This window comes from Coniophora puteana (assembly GCF_000271625.1).
Source record: "Coniophora puteana RWD-64-598 SS2 unplaced genomic scaffold CONPUscaffold_5, whole genome shotgun sequence".
NCBI lineage: Eukaryota > Fungi > Basidiomycota > Agaricomycetes > Boletales > Coniophoraceae > Coniophora > Coniophora puteana.
Genome location: NW_006913057.1, coordinates 981,143 through 1,006,624, shown reverse-complemented (window position 1 = coordinate 1,006,624; position 25,482 = coordinate 981,143). Strand labels below are relative to the sequence as shown.

The following is a 25,482-nucleotide window of genomic DNA, read 5'->3' as shown; positions in this document are numbered from 1 at the left end:
CCCTTCGCCCTCTTCGTCCCCTTCGCCCTCTTCGTCCCCTTCGCCCTCTTCGTCCCCTTCTGCTTCAATGGCGACATCATCGATGAAGTCGTTTATTCGACGTCTTGTCACGCGTCGCGAGCGTTCAGTCTTAGATGCAATGCGTTTCATGTTTGGGATAGACAGACGGCTAAGTCCACGACTGAGATGATGAAGGCGAAAGGGAGAGACAGAGGTGGCGCTGATTACGATTATATAGGGAATCGCGATTCGTTACCATGAATGGAATACTTCTATACTGCCACGAGTTGTACTTCTATACTGCCAAGAGTTGTGTGTCCGAAACCGCCCTCCTTGCCCCGCCTGCTCGAATGATCTAGGAGGGTTAAATGACCTAGAAGGATCGTATGACTGAGAGGCCTCGCAGCGCACGGGGAGAAAGGAGTTTACGCATCTGTCTCCGGATTACCGACAGTCCGACATCAAGTAGGATGAGCGCGTGTCGGTCGATAAGCCTCTCCGCGCCGCGTATATCAGCAATGAGTCAATATACCACACGAGAGGAGAGGAAGAGTGAGTGGGGAGCAGGGCCTAGTGCTGAGACATTGGGAACGACGATGGGCACGATAGTTATGATATGGTCGGAAAGAAAGCCCGTGAGAAAGTGTCGGTCGGGTAGATATGGGGAATTGCGACGGGGTACAGCCACCACCCCTGTGAGCAGTCTCGGAGCGGGCTCGGGGCTGGGTGGTGGCTGTACCCCGTCGCAATTCCCCATATCTACCCGACCGACGCTTTCTCACGGGCTTTCTTTCCGACCACATCATTGCTATCATGCCCATCGTCGTTCCCAACGTCGTTCCCAAACGTCCCAGCAGGCCCTGTCCCTCATTCACTCTGCCTTCTGTTTCCTTGCTGAGAGCATACATAGCGCTGTTCTCCTCCCGCCCCTCGCCCTCGTCATTGCTCTCCTATCCATGTGTCATTGCGAAGCAGGACACTATAAGCACCACTGGAAAGGTATTTTCATCTTGCTGATAGTTTCCTCCGCCTCTGATCTTCCATAATTTGTAGGCCCTGCGCCACGCATCGACCGCTGGTGATGAATATTTGACTGGTATTAGTTTCCCTAGCTGGCCGAGCAATATACTGACGTCGACTTCTCAAAACTCAGCACATCCCCGCCATTCCCCTACTATCCCAAAACGGAATCAACGTCCAGAGGCGGATACCTCGGTCGTATTAGGCAGCGATGAGGGGCTAGCAGCGCAGTGGACATCGGCTCGGGTTGTGCGCGAGACTCAGGTGAATGTGATGACGGCTGTGTGCGGAATGGTATAAGGGAAGGTTGGGAAGGTCGTGATGAGGGAACAGGTATGATCGTATCTTTTTATTCGCATATACCCTACTGCGTTTCATGTCCAGGTCGTCACGCTTCCGGACTCAATGACCAATGTCTCCGACGCAAGAAGTAGGGAATACCTGCTACGGGTAGAGGAGACTAATTCCCGATGCGAAATGCTTGGTCGATAGGATATATCAGCGCGACAACTCCTCTACTTGAAACCTCTACTTGAAACGGTGAGCGAGTGCGTTGCGCATCTGTAGGTGTCTTTCTAACGTTACTACTCCCTACTCCGTTGCGAAGGTGAATCTAGTACATCTGTCTCGCTCGACCCGTCCCACTGTACCGTTATCAATGTGTGTATTTCAGGCTCCTTTCGCCTCTCGGCGCGTAGCAATTACAGATTCATTGATAGTCCAGGACACAGTATATGGACTCTGCGAACGTATGTTCTATCGCAGACAACCACAGACCACGCGTGGCTCAACTCCCCTCAAATAGATCTTTCTCAAGAAAGTCGGCTACAAACCAATGCTGGCACGGCGGCAACAGGCTGGAGAAGTCTATCTAGTGCGGGCATCGGTCGCAGTGGTACGTAACCCAAGCGACAGCGATGCCCGGAACTGCTGTTATTATGTTTTACATTTTTCTGGAGATAGTGGCTCTGAGAACCCAGTGCGCCTTGCGGAGACTATCGCATCGTTTTGTCTGACTCGGGTTAGTGGCGTAAACAGATGATTTCGGGTTAGTGGCGCGCTATGTCACAAGCCTCGAGCTCCTAGTGATGCTCAAAGCGAAATTCACATTGTGTGGATTTAGTAAATGCCTAGCGACGCAATTGTTGCAGTCGTGAGTAGACGATTCGTCACGGTGCAATCGTGACCATGTTCGCCTCCGTAATTCAGCCGTAGCCTCAGCAGGATTTTCTACATAAAAGACGTATTCATGCCTCGCTGAGGCAGCAACTTATCCTCGTCATCTCTCAAAAAACTGCTTTCATCGTCTTCCGTAACAATGTTTCTTCTCTCCAAGATCGTCCAAGGATCAATGTCCACCTTTGAGGTACTCTGATCGTATGAATGTTGTATGCAAAGCTGATGTGCGTAGTATATCAGATCGGTGGCTATGGGTACTAGAGGTGGTGGTGATTCTCCTTCTCCCCGCTCCGCGCGCGGCGATGTCCCGAGGTCGGGCCACGAATACCCGTTAACTCCCACGTCCACGGAAAGGCACCACCGCTCTCGTGAAGTAAGATTTTACCGACGTTGTTCCCCTTCTTAGCTTACCCCCTCTGCAGCTCAAGCGCACTCGTAGTATTGATGGCGACAGGGGCCTTGTCAAACGAAAGAAGGCTGACACTTCGCCTCCCAACCATACTCAGAACCGGACCCGTCAGTGGGTTAGTCGGCATCAAAGGGTGAGTTGAACAGTCCGTTCAACTTTGCGCTCTGACCACGCATGACTTCAGCGCGGAGTTGGGCAATATGCCGTTAATCGTCGTCCGGTAAGATATTACGTCTTTCATATGACTTCTTGCTTATTCTTCCCAAAGTTAAGGTATGACCCCAGCGTTGACAACAACGTGGATCGCGAAATGCAGGTCAATGTAGACGCCGCTCCTCCCGTTCATATCGAAGAGCGAACGCTTCAATGGGTGGCGGAACAAGGGACCGTAAGATAATACCATCTGCGGTTTTGTATGTCGACTCAAGGCAGCTATAGTTAAAGCGCAGGCTTCGCCATCATAGTTCAGTCCCCACAGTGCAACGTCGCACGACTTTTCCAGCTGTCCATCGGCCGGCGCATTCGATGAACGTCAGTGATTTAAAATCTCCTGCATCACCGCTGATCCTCATCACCTTCTTTGATACAGCTTAAGCGCTCGTGTCCATTTGAAGACTCCGGGCTGCCTTACAAGCGATCGAAGCTGGGCAGTCTCTTTCCCCCAATTCTTCCGATATCACTCCCGCGTGTTATAAGGCTGAGGCGACATGATGCTATCCCTTCACTCCCGGCAGGCTTTTGCCCGTTTCAGACCCTACCCATCGAAGTAATGCTTCAAGTGTACGACAACCTTGACTTGGACTCGAGGCTCACCGCAGCCCAAGTTTGCCGTAATACAGCTGCAGCAGTCGCCCGACTCATACCTCATCCGGCTGGCCTCAAGGACAGGTACATATCTGTTTCCCTGCTGAACATCCGGCTCCTCGTAGTAGCTGCTCGGTTGCAAACCCTTCGACTAGATGCTTACTTGGCATGTCACTTCCCTGATGATAACGACACCGCTTTGCTATTCGTTGTCCGCGGTCTAGCTCTCGTCGCGGAATTTGTACCGGGAGATGCTACCATGAGCATCACGTTCTATCCTTCCGCTATCCCATGTATTGCGCGTCAGGGCTTTACAACTCTCATTCGCAGCATTCACTGCGGGGGATTTCAGAATCTCGCTATCCATGACGTGCCAGCCTTAGAACCTCCTTCGCGTTTACAACGAAATAGCATCATCACCAGCCTCAGCGCTAGCTCCTACCGCGAACTCACGTTATCTACCGTTGCCTTTCAGCCTGGGATCGCTTTCACGACTCGGCAGATCCTAAACAGCAGCTCATCGATACAGTGTCTATCTCTAGCCTCTGTTCGGCTTAAACCCTCCCAGTGGAAGGCGCTTCTGGAGCCCTTGACCATTCGTGACCTGGACGATTTCTCCGTTCCTGCCAGCTGCCCATCGACCACCATTCAGAAGTTTCTGGGACGACATCCTTCGATGTCGTATCTGAACATAGAGCAACATGGCGATCAAGAACTGACTTCTTGGCCGGCAAATTTTCGAATCCCCAATGCGTTGGCCTCCTTTGCCGCACCGCTTTTTGTCTGGAAACGTATAGGCAACCTCAGCAGCGTGTCCACATTGTTCCATGCATCAGTATACCTCTCCACCAATAGGCGATCCGACGTCGACTACTTTGCCGACATCCAAACGGCTTTGTTGAAGTGCAAACATATCAGGTGTATGACAGTCACCCTCCCGCCAAAGATGGTTAGTGCGTCAGCGTTGCATATTTCGCCAAGCACCATTCTATCGGGGGTGTCGACCTTGTACGTAGACTGGCGGAACACTCCTGGCGTCGATACGGGTGTCGACATCACGGTAAGTTTAATCGTTTTTGAACTGATTTCGCCCACTCAATCTCAGTTTAAGCCTCTCATTGGGCTTTGGATCGGTCATTTCCCGGACCTGCGCACCTTCAGGTTTCGAGCCTTTACAGCGGGGCTGGGGCCGAGCCGCGAGAACGCTTTGCGATCAATCGAGGCTGAGCTTCGAGAGTACACGGGAAACAATGTTGAATTGATCGTGATGCGCTATTGACCGCGTAGCAACTATGTATTATCTCATTTCGTGACGCCGAGCGTTTGAGGCCTGGACAATGTACCATATCAATATAGTATTGCGCGTATTAACGAACATCCGCCAGTGGATCAGGTATCAGGGATGACGTTGATCAGCCAGTGGCTGTACCTCATCGCAGTTCCCTATATTGCGGTGGTGAGCGGATTTTCAGGGATTCCCACGGCTTTCTCACCACCACCACCACATTCGTTTGCTCGTCGCCCTCGACGGACATTGGGCCTCCGCCTCCGCCCTCACCCCCGCCTCGCTGCCTTTCGCACGTACCCTGGGGGAGAGGCGACACCTCCGCATCTGCCTCGTTGCCCCCTCCGCCCCTCGTGGCCACTCCCTGCTGCTGATCTGGTGCGTATATCTCCTTTTGATCAATCCGCATGTTTGGGTCGGTGCAAACTTTGATAGTGTTCGCAGTGGGGACTGTCTGCGTGTGATCGCAATACGTAACGAGGGGTACGTAATATCTCTTGTGTGGTTTCAGCATGTCGCTCAACTTATATATCGCCGTCCAACATACGCGTTGTCACCCAGCTCTCTTTGTCTCTACGACGATGTCAATTCTTCCTCCCTTTCGCAGACCTACCCATTTTCGTCCCATTCATCCTGCAATTTTCGATCCCCCGGAAGCTCCTTGTCCCTCGGCGACTTCTACGCTCAGAGTGAAGATTCCCAACATCGGATACGAGAAGTTCATTCTCATGCATGAAACGGAATTACTGGAGAGGGCGAGTTTGTCATACTCACAGTGGACTGAAATTAAGGTACCTTATATGCGTCACCAGGTCGTGCTCGTTCTGAAAGTCTACTCCTTGATCTTCACAGTTCACAGCTTTGGAATTTGCCAACCTTTATTTAGACAAGGGGAGACGGTACGAAGAGCAGAGCACGGTTAAGATAGCCATTGTCGTCCAAAAAGTAAGCGCTATTATCAATCGAACTCAAACATTAGCTTAAGCCTGGCAGGTTACAATGAAGCTACCCTACCTCCACAACTGGGAGGGTCAGTGGCCCGTTCGCGTCTTCCTGCTCCGTCTCTTGACTGGACGGTTTTGGACCCCAGACTCAAAGGAGGCAGGCCTTCCCGCCCCATTCGTGTTTAGTGCGGATTCGGCACCAATTGTAGCTGTTAAATCACACCCGTACTGCTGCATTGAAGCCAGTGGCACCACATCCGGTAACTCCGCAGTCGAGGGTGGATCCGGTGGATCCGGTGACTCCACGACTACTAGCACAGCCAACGTTATCACCAACACTGGAGATAAGCTGGCGGAATTTTTAAAGAACAAGTGCATGACTGATCTCAGCGGTTATCAGGATGAGCTTGGAATGCTTGGCATCACCTGCATTGAGGACCTGATGTTGTTATGTGTCATGGGCCGTCGGATCACTTTAGGTTTTTTTGAGTACCATAGTAACAAGCTTACAATGAGTGCGATGCATCGTCTTTGTCTGGTGTATGGGATTGACCAAGACAACTTTGATTGGTTCATGTAATAATACGCTAATTACAAATTTCGATTTTGTCTTCGAATACTACACCAGCCAAGTATCTCATTCGAAACTTCATATTGCTGCCCTCCGATGTACAATCGAAACAAGTGGCGATGGGGCTGGGGGGGAACCAATAACAACAAGTTAAAACAAAAATTCCTACTACACTGCGGGTTTAGTATCAATGATAATGATTGGTATAGTTATTCTGGCTGGTGCCGCCCAAAATGAAGGCCGCCATCAAGGCCCTCACTGAGAAAATAAAATAAAATCGCCTGCCGCTCGCGAAGGCGCCGCTGAGGCGGTCCTCACCCTCGCTTGCACTAGCACTACCACGGCTCTTGGGCCCACCTTCATTAACTCCGTCCTCTTCGCCGCCCTCCTTGAGGCTTTTGCTGACAAGACAAGAACCCACGATCATGCGAGACGATGACTAGAAAAGAGCGTTAGGATACGGTGGTGTGTGAAGACAATGCCGATGACTTACTGGAAGTACAGTGCGTAAGGCTGGTGAAGTAGCTCTCGAGCCAAGCGACGTTGATGACGTCCAAGTGAACAGTGGGTTCATCAAGTAGGAGAATGTCGACCTTGAAGAGCATGGCGCAAGCAAGGGTGAGCTTCATCATCCAACCACCAGAGAGTGAGCCGATAGCCTGCGTCTGGCGCTCGTCATCGTAGCTGACGGAGGCGAGGGTCTCGACTGACGGTGAGAGTGTTCACTCGGCGGTTGCGGCCGTGGTCCACATGGAGTCTGGGGAATGGGATGGGGAATGCCAAGGATGATGCCGACGAGCTCAGCCTCGGAAGTGTGGCTGTCGGCGCGGTCCACGTGAAATCGGACCGCGGACTCCATGATCTCGTCGCGGTGAAGCACGGCCCCTGGTTTGACCCTCCTACTGTGCAAGGACCTGTCTGAGTATACGAACGCATGGGCCGACGTCTCCGGGCTGGTGTAGCGGGACGCCTCCCACCACCGTCGGAGATGTTCCTGCTGTTGCTAATACGCTCGTCGACGATGACGCCGCGGACGCGAGTCTGCCCATCACGCCGCCGTCGTCGCCTGTGCGCGGGCAGCACCTGAACCCCGTCTCCTCGCGCACGGCGGTGTTGCGCGGGCCTTCGCGCTCGTCACAGCGGTCCTTGGCGGAGCACTCGTCCTTGCGCGCGTGGTGCACGAGGACAACGTGGGTCGGGCGCTGCTTCTGCGTCTGCTTCGTCTGTGAAGTGAGAGGAGAAGTGGATGGGGCGGGTGACGTCGGCGAGGAGGTCGAAGAGGAGAGGAAAAGGAGGCGGGTGACGTCGGCGAGGAGGTCGAAGAGGAGAGGAAGAGGAGGCGGGTGACGGGACAGAGGGGGTGGCAGGGGAAAATGCGAATGCGATGGCGCAGGCTGAGATAACAAAGTGCGTAGACGGGTACCGGGACAGGCGTTGAGCCCAGGATGAGTGTCGAAAGGGAGCGACGAAGATGATACGACTCCGAGGGAACGCAAGGCGGGAGGGGCACGGCGAGACGAGAAGGGGGTGCAGCGTCGCCCCTCCCGCTGAGGATGAGTGGGACAATGAAGATTGGAAAAGAAGAGCGTGAGAAAGCGCTGGACGGTTAGATATGGGGAATTGCAATGACCACGCGCCGCCCCGGGCCGTCCGTGGCCCTCACAATTCCCCATATCTAACCGTCCAGCGCTTTCTCACGGGCTTTCTTTCCGACCACATCATTACCGTCCCGCTGATCAGCGCTAGCCTCCCCGACCTCTGAGGTCGCTACATTGTTTTATTGTCGCCGTCATCGCCATCGGCATCATCAAGCCCGCCATTCGATTGCAAGGCGCAGCCTCTAAGAGCGCAGGAGGGCTCGGTGAGTACCCCGCAGTCGAGGTAGTGGCAGTCTCCTCCCCATTCAAACCGCTGCGACACTCTCGAAAGGGCGCGCCCTCAGGTGTGTCTCGCTCTGGTTCGCCGGCGCATCACAACTGGTAGTAGGGCAGTTCGAGTTGCCTAGCCCGATGTAGCACTCTCCATTGTCTGCTCATTGTTATGATACGCCGGTGGCGTACTTAGAAGCAGTCTTGAACGCCAATAGAAGTTCCCTGCGGTGGCGTTCTTATCATCTTAGCAACAACGAGACAGAATTGATTGTCAAACCCTACAAGTAAGCGCCATCGTTATTATGCTCAACATGCTATTGTCACTCCATGACGACGCTAACTACCCTTATTGTGTACAGTGACACAGTCGACCGTTACTATAGTTTCTCCTTATTGTATCTTTTGAGGATCTTCTCTGCTGTGAAGCACTGGTTAGCACCGAGCACCTTTCGACTCGCGGCTATATAATCTCTGCGCCCTTCGCTTTCAGTCATACGACATAAGATCTCCATGGCCGAGGTAAGCCTTGACGTTCGCGTAGTACGTGACTAAACCTCACGATGTTATACTCAGTTTAAGCTGCAACATACCTTACGACGTCACGAAGACGCCATTCATACATTGGCCATTAGTCTCAAGTCGCGCACTCTATTGAGCGCCGGTGCGTGTCTTACGTTCTCCCAGACTCATCCCTTACTATACGCTGTAGGTCAGGAAGGTCTGATATTAGCCTGGAACTTGCAAAGTGGCGAGATTGAACAGGAAATCGACTGCTGTTTCCACGGGCCCGTAGCTTGTGTCATCTGGCTTTACCAGAGCGATACGGAGCCTCGTGCCTTCGCCGCTGGTTTCGCTGATGGCACAGTGCACGTCTACGAAAGGACATCCACAAGTGTAAGTTGTACCTCTAACGTCGTGTCCTGGACGTTGATATTCTCTTAGAGTGCGTTTCAGTTTTCAAACATGGTCCGTGCTCATGATGGACCTGTGGAGAACATGTGTTGGGACCCCACGCGCAGTCGTCTTGCCACAGTTGGCGCCGGCTCAGTTCAAATCTGGTCCTGGACAAATCGTAAGTGTCTGCTAGCCTTTGTCTTCTGAGTGAAGCGCCACTGTTGACACTTATAAAGGTGCCTTTACTGCTCTTATTGAAGATCCTCCGCGAAAGCCATACATCGCCAGGACTGTTCATTTCCTCGACAAAGGCGCCAGCGTCCTTGTATCGTACCTCGAGTCTCATGAACTGTACGTCCCTTCCATCTCTTCCCCTCTTCGCTAGTAACGATAAAAACCGCTTAGCCATTGTTACGGGATTGAACCGTGGAGCTTGAAGTGGGCAAGGCCTCTGCCTACTCGGATGTACGTGACATCACCTCGCACTTGAGAAAATACTCAATTTCGCCAGAGGTGACTCCTGTCTTCCTGACGTAGGATCCTTTCTTTTTGTGTCAAACCTGAAAAACGGCGTGGATAAATACGCTATTCCGACTCTGGAACGGATCGAGAGCTTTCCGCACCCCATTCTTCGTAACGCGATCGTGCAACTCGCTTTTGCCCCCGTCGCTGATCTCTTGATTGCGGGGGGAGATGACGGCTTCGTTCGTGTATTTGACCACCGAACGGGAAAGTTTATGCAACGTGTCAGTCATACCCGCAGTATGTATATAGTGTATTTTTATCGTTCGCTTTTGTCTAACACTCTTCAGGTGGAAGCGAAGTACGTACCATCACGGTAAGTTTCAAACTCACTGTTTAAGTGATATATATTTAATGTTTTATAGTGTGCCGAGGACGAGACAAGTTGCGTCCTTGTTAGTGCTGCTAGTGCTCGCAAGCATGCCTGCGATATAAAGGTGTGGTCATTGGAACGTAACACGGCAGACCCGGTTCGTTTTCTCCCGTCTCTCACACATTCGTTTTTCTCAAGTGTAATAGTCAGCGACAAAGAGCCATGCATCTAATACGCAGAGTACGGGCTTCAGGTCCCGCAATTGTGCAACAGCGTTGTTGCTGGGTGTCGTCGTTGTCATCTGCTCGGCGTTGATAACGATGCTCATGCTGTACTGGGTCTTTCTATCTTCAGAGGACCTAAAACCTCTTGTGATGGCTTTGCTTGAGGGTGAGTGATGTATGATCGATCCGACGCTTCGATTGTATTAAGGCGCTCCTGCAGCTTTGCTTCTGCGCCTCAAGCATCTTACGCAGGATGCGTCCACAATCTCTGAGTGGCCCACCGAGTGACCCACCCAGTAGCCCACTGACTGCCCGCTGATCGGGACCCTCGCTCTGCTCGCCGGAAATATCATGAATATTATATTTAGTCTCGTTGTGAACTATGTAGTTTGAAATATTTCGAATTTTGTGTAAAATCTACGGAGCGATTGCAGAGAAACTCGTCGTGCCCGTTCGATAATAAATATTTCGTCGCCTAGGCCGCACAATCAGATTCAGAATATATGACGTGCTAGACACGTGCTTGATATCCATTCAAATAATCGGCATCTTTCCTGCTATCGTTGCTAGACAACAATCTGAATGAAATTATTTTGCACTTGTACTCCGCATGTAGACAAACTCCAAGCATGGATGTACCCGAAACACAGATGTGAAACAAGATTACGAATCTTTCGTTTTCAGTGAACAATAATAAGATGTCTAGACCCATTCTACGTCTATCGTAGCATTTATCTTTCACTCTTCCGAGCCATCAAATTCGTCGCTGCCTCAGGTGTGAAGCTTGAAGCACGTTCCTTGACTCCAATTACATCCCAGCCGCGGTCATAAATCTAAACGCCCCAGGGCACCACACCACGCACTGATCAATCGCTGCCCGGTGCTCATCACTGCTTTGAAGATCGCGATCCTTGACCACCGCCATCGGGATAGCTAATTGTTCTATCGACCCTTTCGCTCTTTGCTTTAGCTGAAGCCTCCGGTTCAATGCGGAAGCACTGCAGACAGCATCACAATAAGGACAATGAGTTTTGCTATCTTTGACTGTTTCTTTTATGCTCCTAGTATTGTTTGTGGCACTTCTTGGATGTCATCGCGGGAGCTGAATGATTCGTTTTTGGCGCTTTTTTTGTTGCTGCGAGTATCAGAAGCATGATCGTTTATTGTTGCTTGGCGGACTATTGTCTCGTAAGTGTCAAAGAAGGTGCGAGCTATTGTTTACGCTCAGCTATTGATACTACAGCTCATTGTCTCTGCGCCAAATCATCGCTAGCTTGCGTGTATAAATGCACCAGCAGCCGTCGCTAATACTGCAGCAAGCCCCACACACTTATTTCTCTCAGGATTTCGGTGAGACGCGCTCCACCATACCAGCATTTGTCTCTCTTGCCCACGTGAGTCTACGCTCCGGAGTAGAACACATTGCCTGTGTTGATTAACCCGTCTGTCTTCACCACAGCTGCCATCCATGTCTCAACAAGGGCCACCCCATAGGTTCGACCCAGACGACGGAAGGGTGTTTGATACCATCCAGGCCCTCATCGAGGACTGGCAGGACCATGTGCCCTCCAATCAGTTCCAGCAGTATGGGCCGATTGACCGATATCTCAACCTCAAGTTCTCGAGGGCGGATCATTTAGTAAAACCTCAAGCGCTCTTCCGAAGAACACTCAAAGAGCATGAGGCTATTCTACGAGAAGCAGTGTCTTATGATGACGATGATTACCTCGTCTACACCGAGGCGGAGCTTCTGCGAGATATCGCTACCCTTGGATTAGAGGGGGAAGTTGATGATGGTAACTGAGTTAGCTTGAACACAGATTGAGATATTGTTGATGGCGGAGCTCCTGCAGAAAATCCCGCATCACCCGCTCGCCGGCGATCGTTTTTGGAGGCGGGAGATGCATACAACAACAATCCACTGCAACACGATATTGACGATGATGGGACCACCGATGCGACCTGGAAGGAGGAGCCGGAGGATGTCTTGATGGAGGCTGCTAATGTGAGCTTTGACTCAACGTCGAATAGTCAGTGTCTCTTGCACTTGTGGAGCTGGCCAGGACGCTGACTGACAGTGTAGATCCGGTTGTTACCGGCAAGGAGGGCACGAAGTTCCCAGACTTCGTTGTATGCTCGTTCTACCGGCCACGCATAAACGTAAAGGATAAGGTTCGTGTGGTGATGGAGATTGCCTCAGCAGGCAAGGATGAGAAAGAGACGAATCGGACAAAGAAGCTTGTCATGCAACAGCTGCTCAGGTACATGTACCGACTCGGAAAGGAGGGCGACCGATGGACAGTCAAGGCTGTGGGCATCGCTATGGTTGGAACCGAAGTCGCCTTCTACGATGTCGGTATTGAAACTTGGGAGCACTACAACTCATCCTGGTACAGCTTATACGGGCAGGAGTTCCTTGATCGCATAAATGAAGCTACAAACTGGACTGCTCACTAGTCGAGTTGTTCGAAATAGTGTACCACATTTATCACAATGTATCAATATTGACTCGGCATTCCCATAAATCTTTGGGTTTGAGATCGTCAACGAGGCGGCAGTGGCCGCCTTTATCTGCATCTTCTTGTTGCGCTTTGCCAGCCAACAAGCCCACTCCGACTGAATCCTCGCAGACGCTCTCTTCAGCAACGACGGCCGCTCGCCTAGCAAATCCCTTAAAGATCCCGTTTCGCTCATTGACAAAGTCACGCGTCGTCAGCCGCCGTGTGCCTCAATATCGGGAGTGGCGTAAGCGAAATCGAGTGCGAAAAAGGAGAGCAATATTGGATTAACCTATAAGTTTGTTCGATGATGGAATGTGATATGAATGAGACTCGATGGAAGTGTACACCAATCTCGCTTGTAGCATGAGAGACTACTTATACCATGAGAAAAGAACAGACACACGAATACGGAGCACAAAGCAAAAATGTTGACAGCAAGACAAGGAGTCGGCGGTGACAGTATAAGAATGGTCCTGCCTCGTTTTTAGGCGTCTTGTACTCCATATCGTCAATGTTGGCCCTTCATACTGTTCTGAGACATGTTGAAATGCGCCCAACAGTGTCGGAAAAATCAGTTTCCCGTAGCAACGCGTCTACATGCATGCCGACGTTTCGCTACCCACTTAGACGCGTCGGCGACAGCAAGTGGCATCCCCACGCCGTTTCGACGGCATTGCAACGCGTCCATATGAGCGAGAAGCCAATCGCGATGCATTCGCATGGCCAAAATTGGGCAAAATTCTCACCGTTACGGTGTCTCGACGGCGTTGCAATGGCGTCGAAACGAATGAATGGCCGCTCAGACTCGCTTACACGTGGTGGCGACGGGGGGTCCCAGCTCTCGTCGAGACGCCCATTTGGACTTTTCCGACAAGGAGCATGCAGTTCTCGGCCTCACACAAGCCTACTATGGTGCTACTATGAAAACCCAAACGGATTTACTGTAACAAGAACAAGCACATATGCCTCCGCTTTTCTCCTTTGTTATCGGGGACTTGAATACAATATCAAGGTTAGAGGGAACGGCCAAGGAATAACTCCGAACTGAGGCATACCTATTAGGCCGTGCCTTCAAAAGAGCATACAGTTAAGTTTACGCCGTTGACACATTGACCTTCATACATTCTAAGCTACCCTACCCCACAAAGGTATGTAAGGACCACATCAATTTCGTAGGCTAGGTTGACACGCGCGGGTGTGGCACCGAATGTTATATGGAACAATAGATAGGTTGAAGTAACTTGCCCTTGGGAAGCAACTTCTATGAATTTTGAAAGGCACACTGTTATGTGATAGTGACACAGATGAAAGGTAAGATACAAGATTTAACGGGGGTCAGACCTGCGTTCTCGAGATGCTACGTGTGTTGCCGATGTTCTAGTTCATAAATAATTAAGTATCAGAATCTAGAATAAAGTCTAGCTATAGCTAAAGGGTACACGGATCTATTCCGTCGACTCCCCTGACACAAGGATACAGAAATAAAGAAACAAAGTCACAAACGACCACACCGTCTACGCCTCGCCCTTCGCCTCGTCCATCCGGACCCACAGCCCGTCCTTGACGTACATCGTCAAATGCGTCTTCACCATCACCCGCTCAACCGCCTTCCTGCCCTCCGCACTCGCCCACTCGGGCGGCGGCATCGTCTGCACGTCCTCGGCAAGCTGCACAGCCGAGAACCGCTGCAACAGGCGCACGAGGAAGAACGACGCCTCGTTGTACGCGAACTGTTGTCCGAGGCAGATGCGCGGGCCGGCGTTGAAGGGGAGGAAGATGAACGGGTTCGGCGTGAGATATTTCTTCTGGCGCTCGTCGAGGAAACGGTCCGGGTCGAAGTTATCGGCTGTGGTGAGGGAAAGTTAGTGAGGATGCCATGGGAATAAATCAAAGGTGAGAGACTGACCATCAGGGCCCCAGAGATCCTTGCGACGGTGCATGAGGAAGACAGAGTAGGGAGTACTGTAAATTGGTCAGTACATAGCAAGATTGACGACGATTTAGCATACCGAGTGTTAGCGGGGATGTAGATAGGAGGCTTGCCGTTGAGGCCAGGCCAGACGGTGGGCTGAGTCGAGTAACGAGCGTTACCGGGCCTACAGGTTCCTCACCATCAGCACAAGCAGCTCGTCCAGAGCTGAAATACGTACACAGGAGGGTAGAGACGGAGAACCTCGTTGACGAAAGCACGCATGTATTTCATCTCGCGCAGGTCATCATATGTGGGGCGATTGGTCGGGCCAACCTGATCGAGTGTCTCCTCGCGCAGCCGGGCCAGCACATCGGGGTGCTGAGACAGCATGTAGACGGCCATTGTTAGGGTGCATGCAGTCTGTATTGATACGATCAACATCTCAAGTTTTAAGTGAGTAGAAAAGTGAAGCGACTAACCGTATCCCTGCCAGCGATCATGATGTTCAAGATCTCGTCACCGATGAGCTTACGGTCTGCCAGACGTTGTGAGCAACCTTTCGACACCTAGCAGAAACTCGCTCACCATCGGTAAGATTAATGAGATGATCGAGCAACGACTCGCCCTCCTGCACCTCTCTCGACCCCTCCTGTTGAATGCCAACCTTGCCAGCCTCCTTCCTCGCGAGCGCGTCGTCCAAGATTGGATTAATAAACCTGAAGCACACATTGATGTTCTTCTGCACATCGTCCGTCCAGAACTCCCGGAGACGCCACGCGCGGCCCCATATGCTCCGGCTTGCGGTCCCGATCTGGGCTTCTGCAAACGCGTGCGCGAACTGGTTCGCCGGGTCGTTCTTCGCCTCGTACGAGTCCGCGAGGGGGTGGTTGGGCGGGTAGACGAGCCCGGCGGAGAGCGAGCATACGTCCTTGCCAAAGAGGAACTCGGTGGCGGAATCAAGGGTGAAGCGGGACACCATGTCCTGCAGCTCACATATGAACAATTTCGTCTATTTGAAAGCGGAAAGTACGAACCTGGATATCGACAGGGAGGCCTTCGGCGAGACGCAGGGCGGTTCTGCTGAGCGCATCGTCCGCGTGCCTGTCGAAAATGTCAAAGTGGCCGATGCGGTCCTTGCTGAAGAAAGGCCTGGTCATGGACCGGTGGAACCTTTATCATCCTATCAGTGTAATCCATCAAGAGGTCTCGCATGGTCAACGTACTTCCAAGTATCACCATCAGAGTTGAAAACACCAGTTCCAAGAAGAGTCTTGTTCTGTTCGAATAGCTCAGGACCTAAAGTCAAGCGGTTAGCATGCTGTATTCCCTCCCCTTGGAAACTCGTTCACAAACCTTTGGCGAAGCTATTGAACTGAGACGCAAGGATAGCCTACACAGCAGCCTTAGAGTAAGTCTATGCAATACAATCAATAGGGGCGTTTCATTGCGCACCTTGATGTACTCGGGTTCGGTAGTCATAACCTATAGAGCATGTGGGTCAACGATGGCGGTCAATGATTGCATCAACATCTGATAGTTACCCTATCCTCCCAGAGAACATGCACGTTGACGGTGTTACCGTGTACGCGGGCTTGCTGGTCAAACGCCTCACCTTGGGTGATCCGTCAGATGTGGATCCAGCATGAGTGGCGGCGACACCTCGGACTCACCAATGTAACCGGTCGCAAACAACTTGGCGGTATCAAGGAGTCGGTCAATGGCTCCAGGGAGTCTGGCCTTGGCCTTGGGTGCAAGGACGGCCCCGCGAGCGGCGGCGTCTCGCGCATTGCGCCAGCTCCAGTAGAGGTTGTTGGCAACAAATGCAACAGGAAGTGAGAGGATGCATGCAACAATCTCTAGCCATGTCGAGAGGTCTATGTGGTGCTGGTCGCGGAGGATTCGTAGAACTGCAAAGGTTGCACCAGGCGGAAGAAAGAAACGGGGAAGGTTTTGGGCAATGTAAAGGAAGCCTGGAGGAACGGCCATGACGTCAACTTTTGTAGACGGAGAAAGAGAGCCTGAAGGAGGGAAGGATTGTTTTGAGCACTGCGATGAAGAGGCTAGCTGATATATGGTGCTGAAGTTCTGCCTACGTAGCAGTTGATGATGTGACGGAGGCCGAGCAGATGGGTGGTGAATCTCGACGACGGCCACAAGCGGAGAGGGGAGACTAGCATTGCCGACAGACAGGAGCGTGAAATGATGAAATTGGCAAGTGCGTCCGGAAGTCGATCCTCCGGATCCCTTTCATCTCAGGTCTATTCCCTCACCAGCTTGTTTGCCCAACCCATGTGGACTCGTGTGGATCGTCCGGGTAGCTTTTCAGAGCCTAAATTACCGGACTGCCCGACTCTGTGCCCGAGGCTGCCCGAGGCGAATCACCTCTCCACCGAACCGGCGGCAGGATTCACGGGTGGGACCTAAAGAGACTGTGGCCGAAAGGGACCGAGTGCACATGTCTGGACGTCGGTGCGTTCTTGCCTCCGTCGTCTTCCCAGGTCAGTCCTAGAGAGTCCTATGTAGGCTGTCCTGCAGGCAACCAACGTTAGCCGGACCCGAGTTCCCAGTGTCGATCATTACGTTTTTTGAGTTAACAATTGCTTTTTTGGCTCTGCGAACTCATGGTCACATCATCCATCATGATACAGTTCAGGCGCCCGGCTTATCAAACGCACTACTATTAGGTTCATGATCAACCATGACCATTTCAACTCGTCCTGCTATACAACCTGCATGCAAATGCAGTTCCAACCTTGCGGGCCCACTCACTGAAGACTTCAGCCCCAAGAATAGCTGGTTGGCTCTTACTCCTGCGACATTGAACCCCACGTTTATTGTCAGCGTCCTTCTGAAGAGATAGGTTTTAGATGGTGGGACCAAAAGCAGAAGCTGCCCGGTCTCACCATAGCTAGAGTTCATACTGCGTACCTGTGCTCAAAGGTCCGCGTTCCAACGCGAGTAGATGGTGTTCATACTCCTGAATCAAGACTAACATCACTGTCAGCCAAGGATCCGCCATGGAAACTTACCTGTGCACTTCCTCTGCGCCTCCCCACTCAATGTCAAAGTACTCTATTGATGTTTCACCTCTACTCTCGATGCCATCCCCCATCTATTGGTTCGGAGGTTCGACCTCCGTTGGTGCTCACCAGACTTAGGTCTCCGTCGGATGTTGCTTGGATATTTCCGGCAGCCTTGCAACTTGTAGATTCGATCCACACGAGCTTGCGCGCCACTTTGCACCGATTCACTGCGAGTTCATGGTAATGTTGGGAGCTATTGGCTAACATTGATTATGCCTACCCGTCTCTGCTGCGGGACTCGCAGTCCGGCATAGCAGAAACCCGTCTTCTGACCACTACCGCCCCCTCCGTCAGCCTCCCAGAGGACAGGTACAGGTATCAGCTGCTAATCAGGCGCACCAACCCCGTACTACTGACCTCTGACAGGTCCTATCAAAGTTTTGCGGTAGCGCCCTTCCGGAGGCAACACCCCCGGCTACGGTAGCTATATGTATCATTGTTCGCGTGGGTTGGCCTGGTGATCCTCTCGTTAGTTCTCGTCACGTCTCGCGGCCTTAATCAACGCTAACCTAAACCGTTCAAGTTTCCATAGCCTCTTGTTTCTATGGTCCAGGCTGTTTGAAGGTCAGGAGGACATCAATTCTTGACTTGCCTAAACAAATATCTTAATGCCGCTCCCGCAAGCCGAGTGCATACTTGCATTCAGACTACGCATGTGTCTGGAATGCGAGACGGTCTTCTTATTCAAAGTGGGCCCAGAGGGTCTACTTTGAAGGACAGAAATCGCTGGTCACGGGCTACCGTGTCTACACCAAGACTGCACTAGTACGTGAGCAATCAGGCCCTCTGAAAGCATCGAATATCCAGCAGTCAGTAGGCGCCCACACGCGCCCCTCTGGCTCGGTGGAGCGGGGGAGGTCATTATCATCCGGGCGGGTTGAAAGCGTTGAGGGACCCTCTAAGATCGTCGGTGTGTCGACGACAAAGCTACACGCATAGATCTTTGCCTCTCGTACATGTATGGCAGTGGGACCTAGTAGAAGATGAATCAATGATGCATGATGGGTCGAAGGAGGATTGGAAAACGAGACGCGTGGCCGGAACGCGAGCAATCTAGAAATGTAGTCACGTGCTTCCGCAAATAGGAGCTTCTGTCTACTTTAGAAGTTAACGTTTTAACAAGCGACCCCGGGTTGCGTATTATGTTCTTCCCTCACTGTGAGTCTGCGACCATGCCGCCTCCACTTAACTTCAAACCACATTTCAGTGCTTTACGTCTGAGAAATAGGTACGTATCATGGCTATGGTTGAAGTCGATCCCAGAAGGTTCCATGTCGGCGTTAGCCTTGAGCATGGCCTTGACTCTGGAGTCACCTAGGACTGGCAGGCTTGGCAGTGGCTCGTAAAAGCCACATTCAAGCGAGCTCTTTCCCGCTCTCTTCTTCACTCCCAGAAGCAACCATCACTATCATCCCCTCTGTAGCTAGACCAGCAACAAGTAACGAGAATAAGTATGGTGTGCCAATGCTGTTGTCGACATGCTACAACCAAAGTCCTGAGCAAACGTACACTGTGGACCTTCCGGAGTGCTCCCCAGTACGCAATATCTTTCTGGAATGAGCGCTTACAAGGTTCTCGGACTTCTCGGGGCTGGGGCTTGACGACTGCAGGAGAGGAACGTTAAGTCCATGGCCGCCGAAAGTGCAAAATCTTACCTCCGGATGGTGGCCATGTCCACAGCACAGCTGGTCTATCCGTAAGCCAGCTACATCTGCAACGGAGTTAACATGTTAAACAGAAGCCAGCCTAGCTGATTCTGACCGTTTGTGCATGGATTACGCAGAATTGTAGTATAACTATATCCGACCCCGCTTCTTACTCCGTGGTCGAAACCAAGCCGAAGTTCTTTCTTTCCATGGCTGGATTGTCAAGGAACACTTAGCTGGATGCAAACGGCACTGTTATCAGCGAAGGGGACCTGCTCAGACTTCAAGGAAAACAACCGTGGATGACCCTGACATAGACCATTAACTGTACTCAGGAGTATTGTCGGCACTTTGAAGAAAAAGCTATCATATACCCTCATATACCCCGGTGAGGTCGGACTCGCCCTCGACACCAACGAACACCAACGCTTCTGAGCATCAACTCATTATATAGCCACCATGAATTGTCAATGTCAGCCCGTTGCTGCCCGTTGCCGCTTACTACTGAACTTCAGGACCGAGGCAAGAGCTCGGTCCCCTGAGTTTCTTGCACCTGCGCAAACTAGCATGCGGCGTAAAGACACTCGGATGCATGGTCTTTCCTCCCAGGTATACCCCTTACACGCTGCAGCGCCGCCGACTCCAGGAAATCCCGCATCAGATCTACAAGGGAAACTACACACCTGGACAGACTTGTAGAAGATATCCGCTCCTCAACCCAACAAACGTCGCCTCAAGCTTGACTCAATTGCAACCTCGACTCTAATACGCCGATCGACGTGTCATCAAACTACTTGACAGCCAACTTTGATCGACCTCGACATGAGGCCACAAGTGACAAAGCGCCGTATCTTCTCATCTCCGACCGCCGTTGGTATGCAGAGCATATGCTCCCTCAATCCAAGCGCTATATAACCCCGCCGCCCTGACGGCCAGAACGTCTGGATCGGATTCACCCTTGCAAGTACCACCATGAAGTTCCTCGCTCTCGCCGCCCTCGCTCCCCTCGTCTCCGCCTGGTCTTTCTCCACCTACGTCGACCAGGACCAGCTCTGCTCGACAACGCCCATCGTCAGTGTTCACTCCTCATATACATATCCCACCACTCCTCCGCAAAACAACTGACCTCAACACGTTGCTTCCCTTCCCTTACCCCCACTAGACCACCGTCACAGACGCAGCACCCGGCAACTGCATCGTCCTGCCCGAGGGCGCCAACATCTCCTCGGTCCAGTAAGCATCGCACCTTCCCAGGCATCCTGTTACCCACTCAAAGTGACTGTACCCTGTAGGTTCGCTGACCAAGCAGGCAAAGGCCCTTTCACCGGCGGATACGAGGTAACGCACCCTCCCCACCATTAGCAGAACAAACTTCCCTAACACACTTATTCCCCAGCTCGACTTCTGTAAGCACACCCATCCATCTTCCGAACCCATCTAACCACACATCACCGGCCACAGACCCTTCAATGGAGGTACGTCATCAGAAACCATGACAGTCTCTGCAACAACTCACTTCCATTCTCCTCGATATAGGAATGCCAAGAAGACGTCAACTGCTCCCTCCTGTACGCTCACTACGACACTCAAGAAACCCCCTACTGCTGGGACGCCTGGAGCTTCGACACGCAGATCGGCGCCTACAAGATCTGGAACCGTTCCGCCTGAAAACGCCGTGGTTAGGCATGGGGCCGGGGAGAAACGAGATGACCGACGCATAGAGCTGCAACAAGTTTCACTCAGCCATAGATCATCACATATCCTTTACCTCATAAAATGCAGGTTGTATGGGCCAGTGAATAGGAGCGAAACGTACTATCGTAGAACCTACAATGAAAAGCGAATCTACAGCAAAAAACTCAAATAACCCCACAATTTCCTCGAACCTAGCAATTCTACCGGGTCCGTTTTGATGCTCGGATGACAGGCTACACGTCCATGTAGTTTTGACGCCGAAATTGGAAGTTATGAGGCTGCAACGGGCATTGGAACGGCAGGCCCGGTGCTACTTGGCGCGACCAAAGTGTTCATTAGCCTTCGTTGGGCTGCCGAAGGCTGAACGAGACTAGTTATTTGCATGAATTCTTTCCAAAACTGTTTGTAGATATGGTTTGCATCTCCAGACGAATGCCGGAGCTAAGCGGATCGGGTGAAGGTTATGTTTTTTCACGAATGAGTGGGATTTTTCATTATAGGTTATCCGATAGTGGATGGCAAAAGCAGGGATAGAGCTTTGTGCAAGCGACCATGAGAAATGAACTTTTGAGCATACAAGGAACTAGCTGGTATCGCTCAACCTCGTCGTTCGTTTGCGAGCAAACCGAGTTGAAATCGTCTACTGAGCGACAATACTAGTAACACAAAACACCAACAACACAACGTCACCCACAATAGTTGACGCTCACTTCAGTAGGATTCAACACTCCATTCAGTTTAAAATTCTTCAATCGTTCATTTATTGATGATCGTACTTCACATCCGTACTGAAGAAACATGCACAAGCGACCCCATCGCCCCCGCCCATGACCACGAGCGAGCAACGCGAGACCACCGCGAAAAAGGATAGACGAGAATGGTAAAAGGATTAGGAAACCGATGATGACGAGCAGCAGATGGAAGAAATCAAAAATATGTAACACCCCTACATGACGGAAAGCATCCTTTTCTTTGACTTCTAGTCGCCCGGCACTTGCGCTTAGAAGCACTCTGTACAGCAAGGTGAGACACGGGCCATAACGAAGAATGGAGGCGGAACACGTACTGCGGTGGACGATACCAGGGCCAGACTCGTCGTACTCCTGCTTCGAGCACCAGAGGTTCTGGAAGGTCGAGAGCGAAGCAAGAATGGAACCACCGATCCAGACGGAGTACTTGCGTTCAGGAGGAGCAACGATCTTGACCTATATATCCTGCTTTTAGACACCACACGAAGATGAGCTTAATCTAGCACACGAACCTTCATGCTCGATGGCGAGAGCGAGGTCAGCTCCTTCTGCATACGGTCGGCAATACCAGGGAACATAGTAGTACCACCAGAGAGAACGACATTGCCGTAGAGGTCACGACGGATATCAAGATCGCACTTGAAGATGGAGTTGTAACTAAACAGATAGTCAGCTAATGGAACGTGCGTAGATTTGAACACATCTTACGTAGTCTCGTGGATACCAGCAGCCTCAAGACCGAGGAAGGCAGGCTGGAAGAGAGCCTCAGGAGCACGGAAGCTATAGTCGCATAATTAAAACACGCTTCCGAACACCGACATCGATCATCAACTCACCGCTCGTTGCCGATGGTGATAACCTGACCGTCAGGAAGCTCGTACGACTTCTCAAGAGCAGACGACTGAGCGGCGGTCTGCATCTCCTGCTCAAAGTCGAGGGCGACGTAGCAGAGCTTCTCCTTGATGTCACGGACGATTTCACGTTCAGCCGTGGTGGTGAACGAGTAACCGCGCTCAATCAAGTTCTTGATGAGGTAGTCAGTAAGATCACGACCGGCAAGGTCGAGACGGAGGATGGCGTGCGGGAGCGCGAAACCCTCGTAGATGGGGACGGTGTGGGTGACACCATCACCAGAGTCCATGACGATACCAGTGGTACGACCGGAGGCGTAGAGCGACAGGACGGCCTGGATGGCGACGTAGAACGCGGGGGCGTTGAACGTCTCGAACATGATCTGGGTCATCTTCTCGCGGTTAGCCTTAGGGTTGAGGGGAGCCTCGGTAAGGAGGACGGGGTGGTCCTCGGGGGCGACACGGAGCTCATTGTAGAAGGTGTGATGCCAGATCTTCTCCATGTCGTCCCAGTTGGTGACGATACCGTGCTCGATGGGGTACTTGAGGGTCAAGATACCACGCTTGGACTGAGCCTCGTCACTGCACCGCTTACGTGATAAGCGACCTGTGGGTGTGCTGCGCGCGACTGGCTGCGACTCACCCGACGTAAGAGTCCTTCTGACCCATGCCGACCATCACACCCTGGTGACGGGGACGACCGACGATGGAGCTGTCGCGGAATTGTCAATGAAAGTACACGTGTAACGACACGGAACGCTTACGGGAAAACAGCACGGGGGGCATCATCGCCTGCGATCACGCGTTAGTTAGGTAGAAAACACGGACGGATTGGGGTGGATGTAGTACCAGCGACTGTCGGGAGAGGGATCAGTAAGAGTTCAAGACAATCGATTGGGGGTACCTACAGCCAGCCTTGCACATGCCGGAACCATTGTCGATAACCTAGCGTTACAATATAGAGCTGATGAGTACAGATAGTGGGCTGAGACAGGGCAGGTGGACGTACGAGGGCCGCGACTTCGTCTTCCATGGTGAGTTGTTCGTTAAGAGAGGGAGGTGGTGGTCGTTAGGGATGAAAGATGGGGGAGATCAGGTTAAAACTCGTTCAAGTCAAACCGCAGGTCAGAACTCGTGCTCGCCTACGCCGCCTGATTTAGGGCAGTCCGTCCGCTCGCCCAGCCAATCGGAGTTCCATTCCCCACTGCGGACTTCCAACGCCCTCAACCCTGTGTAATCCGACACGTCATGACGTAGGCCGCGCTTATCATTGCCCGTCCACTCAACAGGACAAGGACACGATTAGATTTCATTCCAGTATAATACAAGACGTTCGAGACAAGAGCACCTCAATAAGCCATCCACTGAAACCTTCCCCAATGTCCAGAGTCAACTCTATGTGCAGCGAGAGGCCCAGACAACCACTAATTGCAATCACCGTTCGCTTAACTCTCAGAAGCACTCTGGACACCCCGCCATCAGATTCCAATAAATCCAAGGACCAAAACAACGGCGACTCACTGCGATGCACAATCCCCGGACCCGACTCGTCGTACTCCTGCTTCGACACCCACAGATTCTGGAACGTGCTCAACGACGCCAGAATCGACCCGCCGATCCACACAGAATACTTGCGCTCCGGCGGCGCCACGATCTTGACCTTCATGCTCGAGGGAGCGAGCGAGGTAAGCTCGCGCTGCATGCGGTCCGCAATGCCTGGGAACATCGTCGTGCCACCGGAGAGCACGACGTTGCCGTACAGGTCGCGGCGGATGTCCATGTCGCACTTGTAGATCGAGTTGAATCTGCGGTCGAAGATACCTGTGAATACCCCAGCTAACAAGCAACATCAAGGGACTTACGCTGTCTCATGAATACCCGCCGCCTCGAGGCCAAGGAATGAAGGCTGGAAGAGCGCCTCAGGTGCACGGAACCTACATGCTATTTAGCATCTCAAGCATCAGCGACGACCAGGTTTGAAACGCTCACCGCTCATTGCCGATCGTGATGACCTGCCCGTCCGGCAGCTCATACGACTTCTCCAGCGCCGACGACGTCGCCGCCGTCTGCAGCTCCTGCTCAAAGTCCAACGCCACATAACACAACTTCTCCTTAATGTCCCTAACAATCTCCCTCTCCGCCGTCGTCGTGAACGAATACCCCCTCTCCGTCAAATTCTTCACCAAATACTCCGTCAGATCCCTCCCCGCGAGATCCAGCCGCAAAATCGCATGCGGCAGCGAGAACCCCTCGTAGATGGGCACCGTGTGCGTGACACCGTCGCCCGAGTCCATGACGATACCGGTGGTACGACCGGACGCATACAGCGAGAGCACCGCCTGGATGGAGACGTAGAACGCGGGCGAGTTGAACGTCTCGAACATGATCTGCGTCATCTTCTCCCGGTTCGCCTTCGGGTTCAGCGGCGCCTCCGTGAGCAGCACGGGGTGGTCCTCGGGCGCGACGCGCAGCTCGTTGTAGAAGGTGTGGTGCCAGATCTTCTCCATGTCGTCCCAGTTGGTGACAATGCCGTGCTCGATGGGGTACTTTAAGGTGAGGATGCCGCGCTTGGACTGGGCCTCGTCACTGAGCAGGATATTGATGAGCCGAGGTAAGTGGATTCATTGGAGGTGCTCACCCAACGTAGGAATCCTTCTGTCCCATACCCACCATAACACCCATATGGCGTGGACGTCCTACGATGGACGGGAAAACAGCGCGAGGCGCATCGTCACCTAGAACAATACTTCAATGGCCGATAACAGTGGTATGAGCAAGACCTTTACCAGCAACTTTAAAGACGTCGTCAGCGATAGCGTGCAGTGTTGTGTGATAGCTACTTACATCCCGCCTTGCACATGCCAGAGCCATTGTCAAGAACCTACGCAATAACATTCGTAGGTAAGTTGTGTGCCACGAACGACAGAAACTCGGCGAGAGCATACGAGAGCAGCGACTTCGTCTTCCATGTTTTAGGTTATTATGAGGGAATATGAGAGATAAGCTGTT

At 52.2% G+C, this 25,482-nt stretch overlaps 8 protein-coding genes across 8 annotated transcripts; 5 read left to right on the top strand and 3 right to left on the bottom strand.

Moving 5' to 3' along the window:
* Positions 1 to 518: 518 nt before the first annotated feature.
* On the top strand, positions 519 to 6,474 carry CONPUDRAFT_72317 (uncharacterized protein; the record flags this gene model as incomplete). The annotated part of the gene is made up of 20 exons (XM_007769300.1): positions 519 to 552; positions 911 to 999; positions 1,054 to 1,284; positions 1,405 to 1,470; positions 1,513 to 1,560; positions 1,786 to 1,915; positions 2,059 to 2,173; positions 2,440 to 2,572; positions 2,622 to 2,741; positions 2,793 to 2,828; positions 2,877 to 2,996; positions 3,198 to 4,365; positions 4,429 to 4,472; positions 4,518 to 4,648; positions 4,769 to 5,075; positions 5,133 to 5,170; positions 5,305 to 5,488; positions 5,550 to 5,642; positions 5,691 to 6,120; positions 6,422 to 6,474. 20 exons carry the CDS (start codon positions 519 to 521, stop codon positions 6,472 to 6,474), a joined length of 3,570 nt encoding a protein of 1,189 aa, XP_007767490.1.
* Positions 6,475 to 6,574: 100 nt separating this feature from the next.
* CONPUDRAFT_54055 (uncharacterized protein) lies at positions 6,575 to 6,883 on the bottom strand (the record flags this gene model as incomplete). Its single annotated transcript, XM_007769166.1, has 2 exons — positions 6,575 to 6,651; positions 6,706 to 6,883. Coding segments are annotated over 2 exons (255 nt in total), but the record flags the coding sequence as incomplete, so codon positions are not given.
* Positions 6,884 to 6,981: 98 nt separating this feature from the next.
* Positions 6,982 to 7,559, top strand: CONPUDRAFT_72316 (uncharacterized protein; the record flags this gene model as incomplete). Its single annotated transcript, XM_007769299.1, has 2 exons — positions 6,982 to 7,100; positions 7,175 to 7,559. The coding sequence occupies 2 exons, from the start codon at positions 6,982 to 6,984 to the stop codon at positions 7,557 to 7,559; spliced, it is 504 nt and encodes a 167-aa protein (XP_007767489.1).
* Positions 7,560 to 8,593: 1,034 nt separating this feature from the next.
* CONPUDRAFT_152858 (WD40 repeat-like protein) lies at positions 8,594 to 10,324 on the top strand (the record flags this gene model as incomplete). Its single annotated transcript, XM_007769617.1, has 11 exons — positions 8,594 to 8,602; positions 8,657 to 8,744; positions 8,793 to 8,977; positions 9,026 to 9,155; positions 9,214 to 9,328; positions 9,383 to 9,442; positions 9,489 to 9,739; positions 9,790 to 9,815; positions 9,865 to 9,969; positions 10,019 to 10,202; positions 10,257 to 10,324. 11 exons carry the CDS (start codon positions 8,594 to 8,596, stop codon positions 10,322 to 10,324), a joined length of 1,221 nt encoding a protein of 406 aa, XP_007767807.1.
* Positions 10,325 to 11,504: 1,180 nt separating this feature from the next.
* On the top strand, positions 11,505 to 12,493 carry CONPUDRAFT_152857 (uncharacterized protein; the record flags this gene model as incomplete). The annotated part of the gene is made up of 3 exons (XM_007769616.1): positions 11,505 to 11,832; positions 11,890 to 12,066; positions 12,120 to 12,493. 3 exons carry the CDS (start codon positions 11,505 to 11,507, stop codon positions 12,491 to 12,493), a joined length of 879 nt encoding a protein of 292 aa, XP_007767806.1.
* Positions 12,494 to 14,051: 1,558 nt separating this feature from the next.
* Positions 14,052 to 16,435, bottom strand: CONPUDRAFT_53865 (cytochrome P450 monooxygenase pc-3; the record flags this gene model as incomplete). Its single annotated transcript, XM_007769147.1, has 12 exons — positions 14,052 to 14,383; positions 14,444 to 14,499; positions 14,547 to 14,633; positions 14,688 to 14,869; positions 14,929 to 14,984; positions 15,035 to 15,431; positions 15,484 to 15,619; positions 15,673 to 15,745; positions 15,803 to 15,839; positions 15,902 to 15,931; positions 15,991 to 16,061; positions 16,120 to 16,435. The coding sequence occupies 12 exons, from the start codon at positions 16,433 to 16,435 to the stop codon at positions 14,052 to 14,054; spliced, it is 1,773 nt and encodes a 590-aa protein (XP_007767337.1).
* A 3,623-nt stretch (positions 16,436 to 20,058) lies between these two features.
* Positions 20,059 to 21,041, top strand: CONPUDRAFT_143553 (uncharacterized protein). The gene is made up of 6 exons (XM_007769614.1): positions 20,059 to 20,249; positions 20,341 to 20,411; positions 20,471 to 20,516; positions 20,575 to 20,584; positions 20,640 to 20,653; positions 20,715 to 21,041. Exons 1-6 carry the CDS (start codon positions 20,151 to 20,153, stop codon positions 20,844 to 20,846), a joined length of 372 nt encoding a protein of 123 aa, XP_007767804.1. The 5' UTR covers positions 20,059 to 20,150; the 3' UTR covers positions 20,847 to 21,041.
* Positions 21,042 to 21,873: 832 nt separating this feature from the next.
* CONPUDRAFT_72311 (actin actin-like protein) lies at positions 21,874 to 25,442 on the bottom strand (the record flags this gene model as incomplete). The annotated part of the gene is made up of 15 exons (XM_007769298.1): positions 21,874 to 21,884; positions 21,940 to 22,078; positions 22,135 to 22,279; positions 22,331 to 22,402; positions 22,459 to 23,055; positions 23,117 to 23,185; positions 23,238 to 23,265; positions 23,382 to 23,418; positions 23,620 to 23,702; positions 23,995 to 24,278; positions 24,336 to 24,407; positions 24,463 to 25,059; positions 25,112 to 25,208; positions 25,318 to 25,354; positions 25,419 to 25,442. 15 exons carry the CDS (start codon positions 25,440 to 25,442, stop codon positions 21,874 to 21,876), a joined length of 2,292 nt encoding a protein of 763 aa, XP_007767488.1.
* Positions 25,443 to 25,482: the final 40 nt, after the last annotated feature.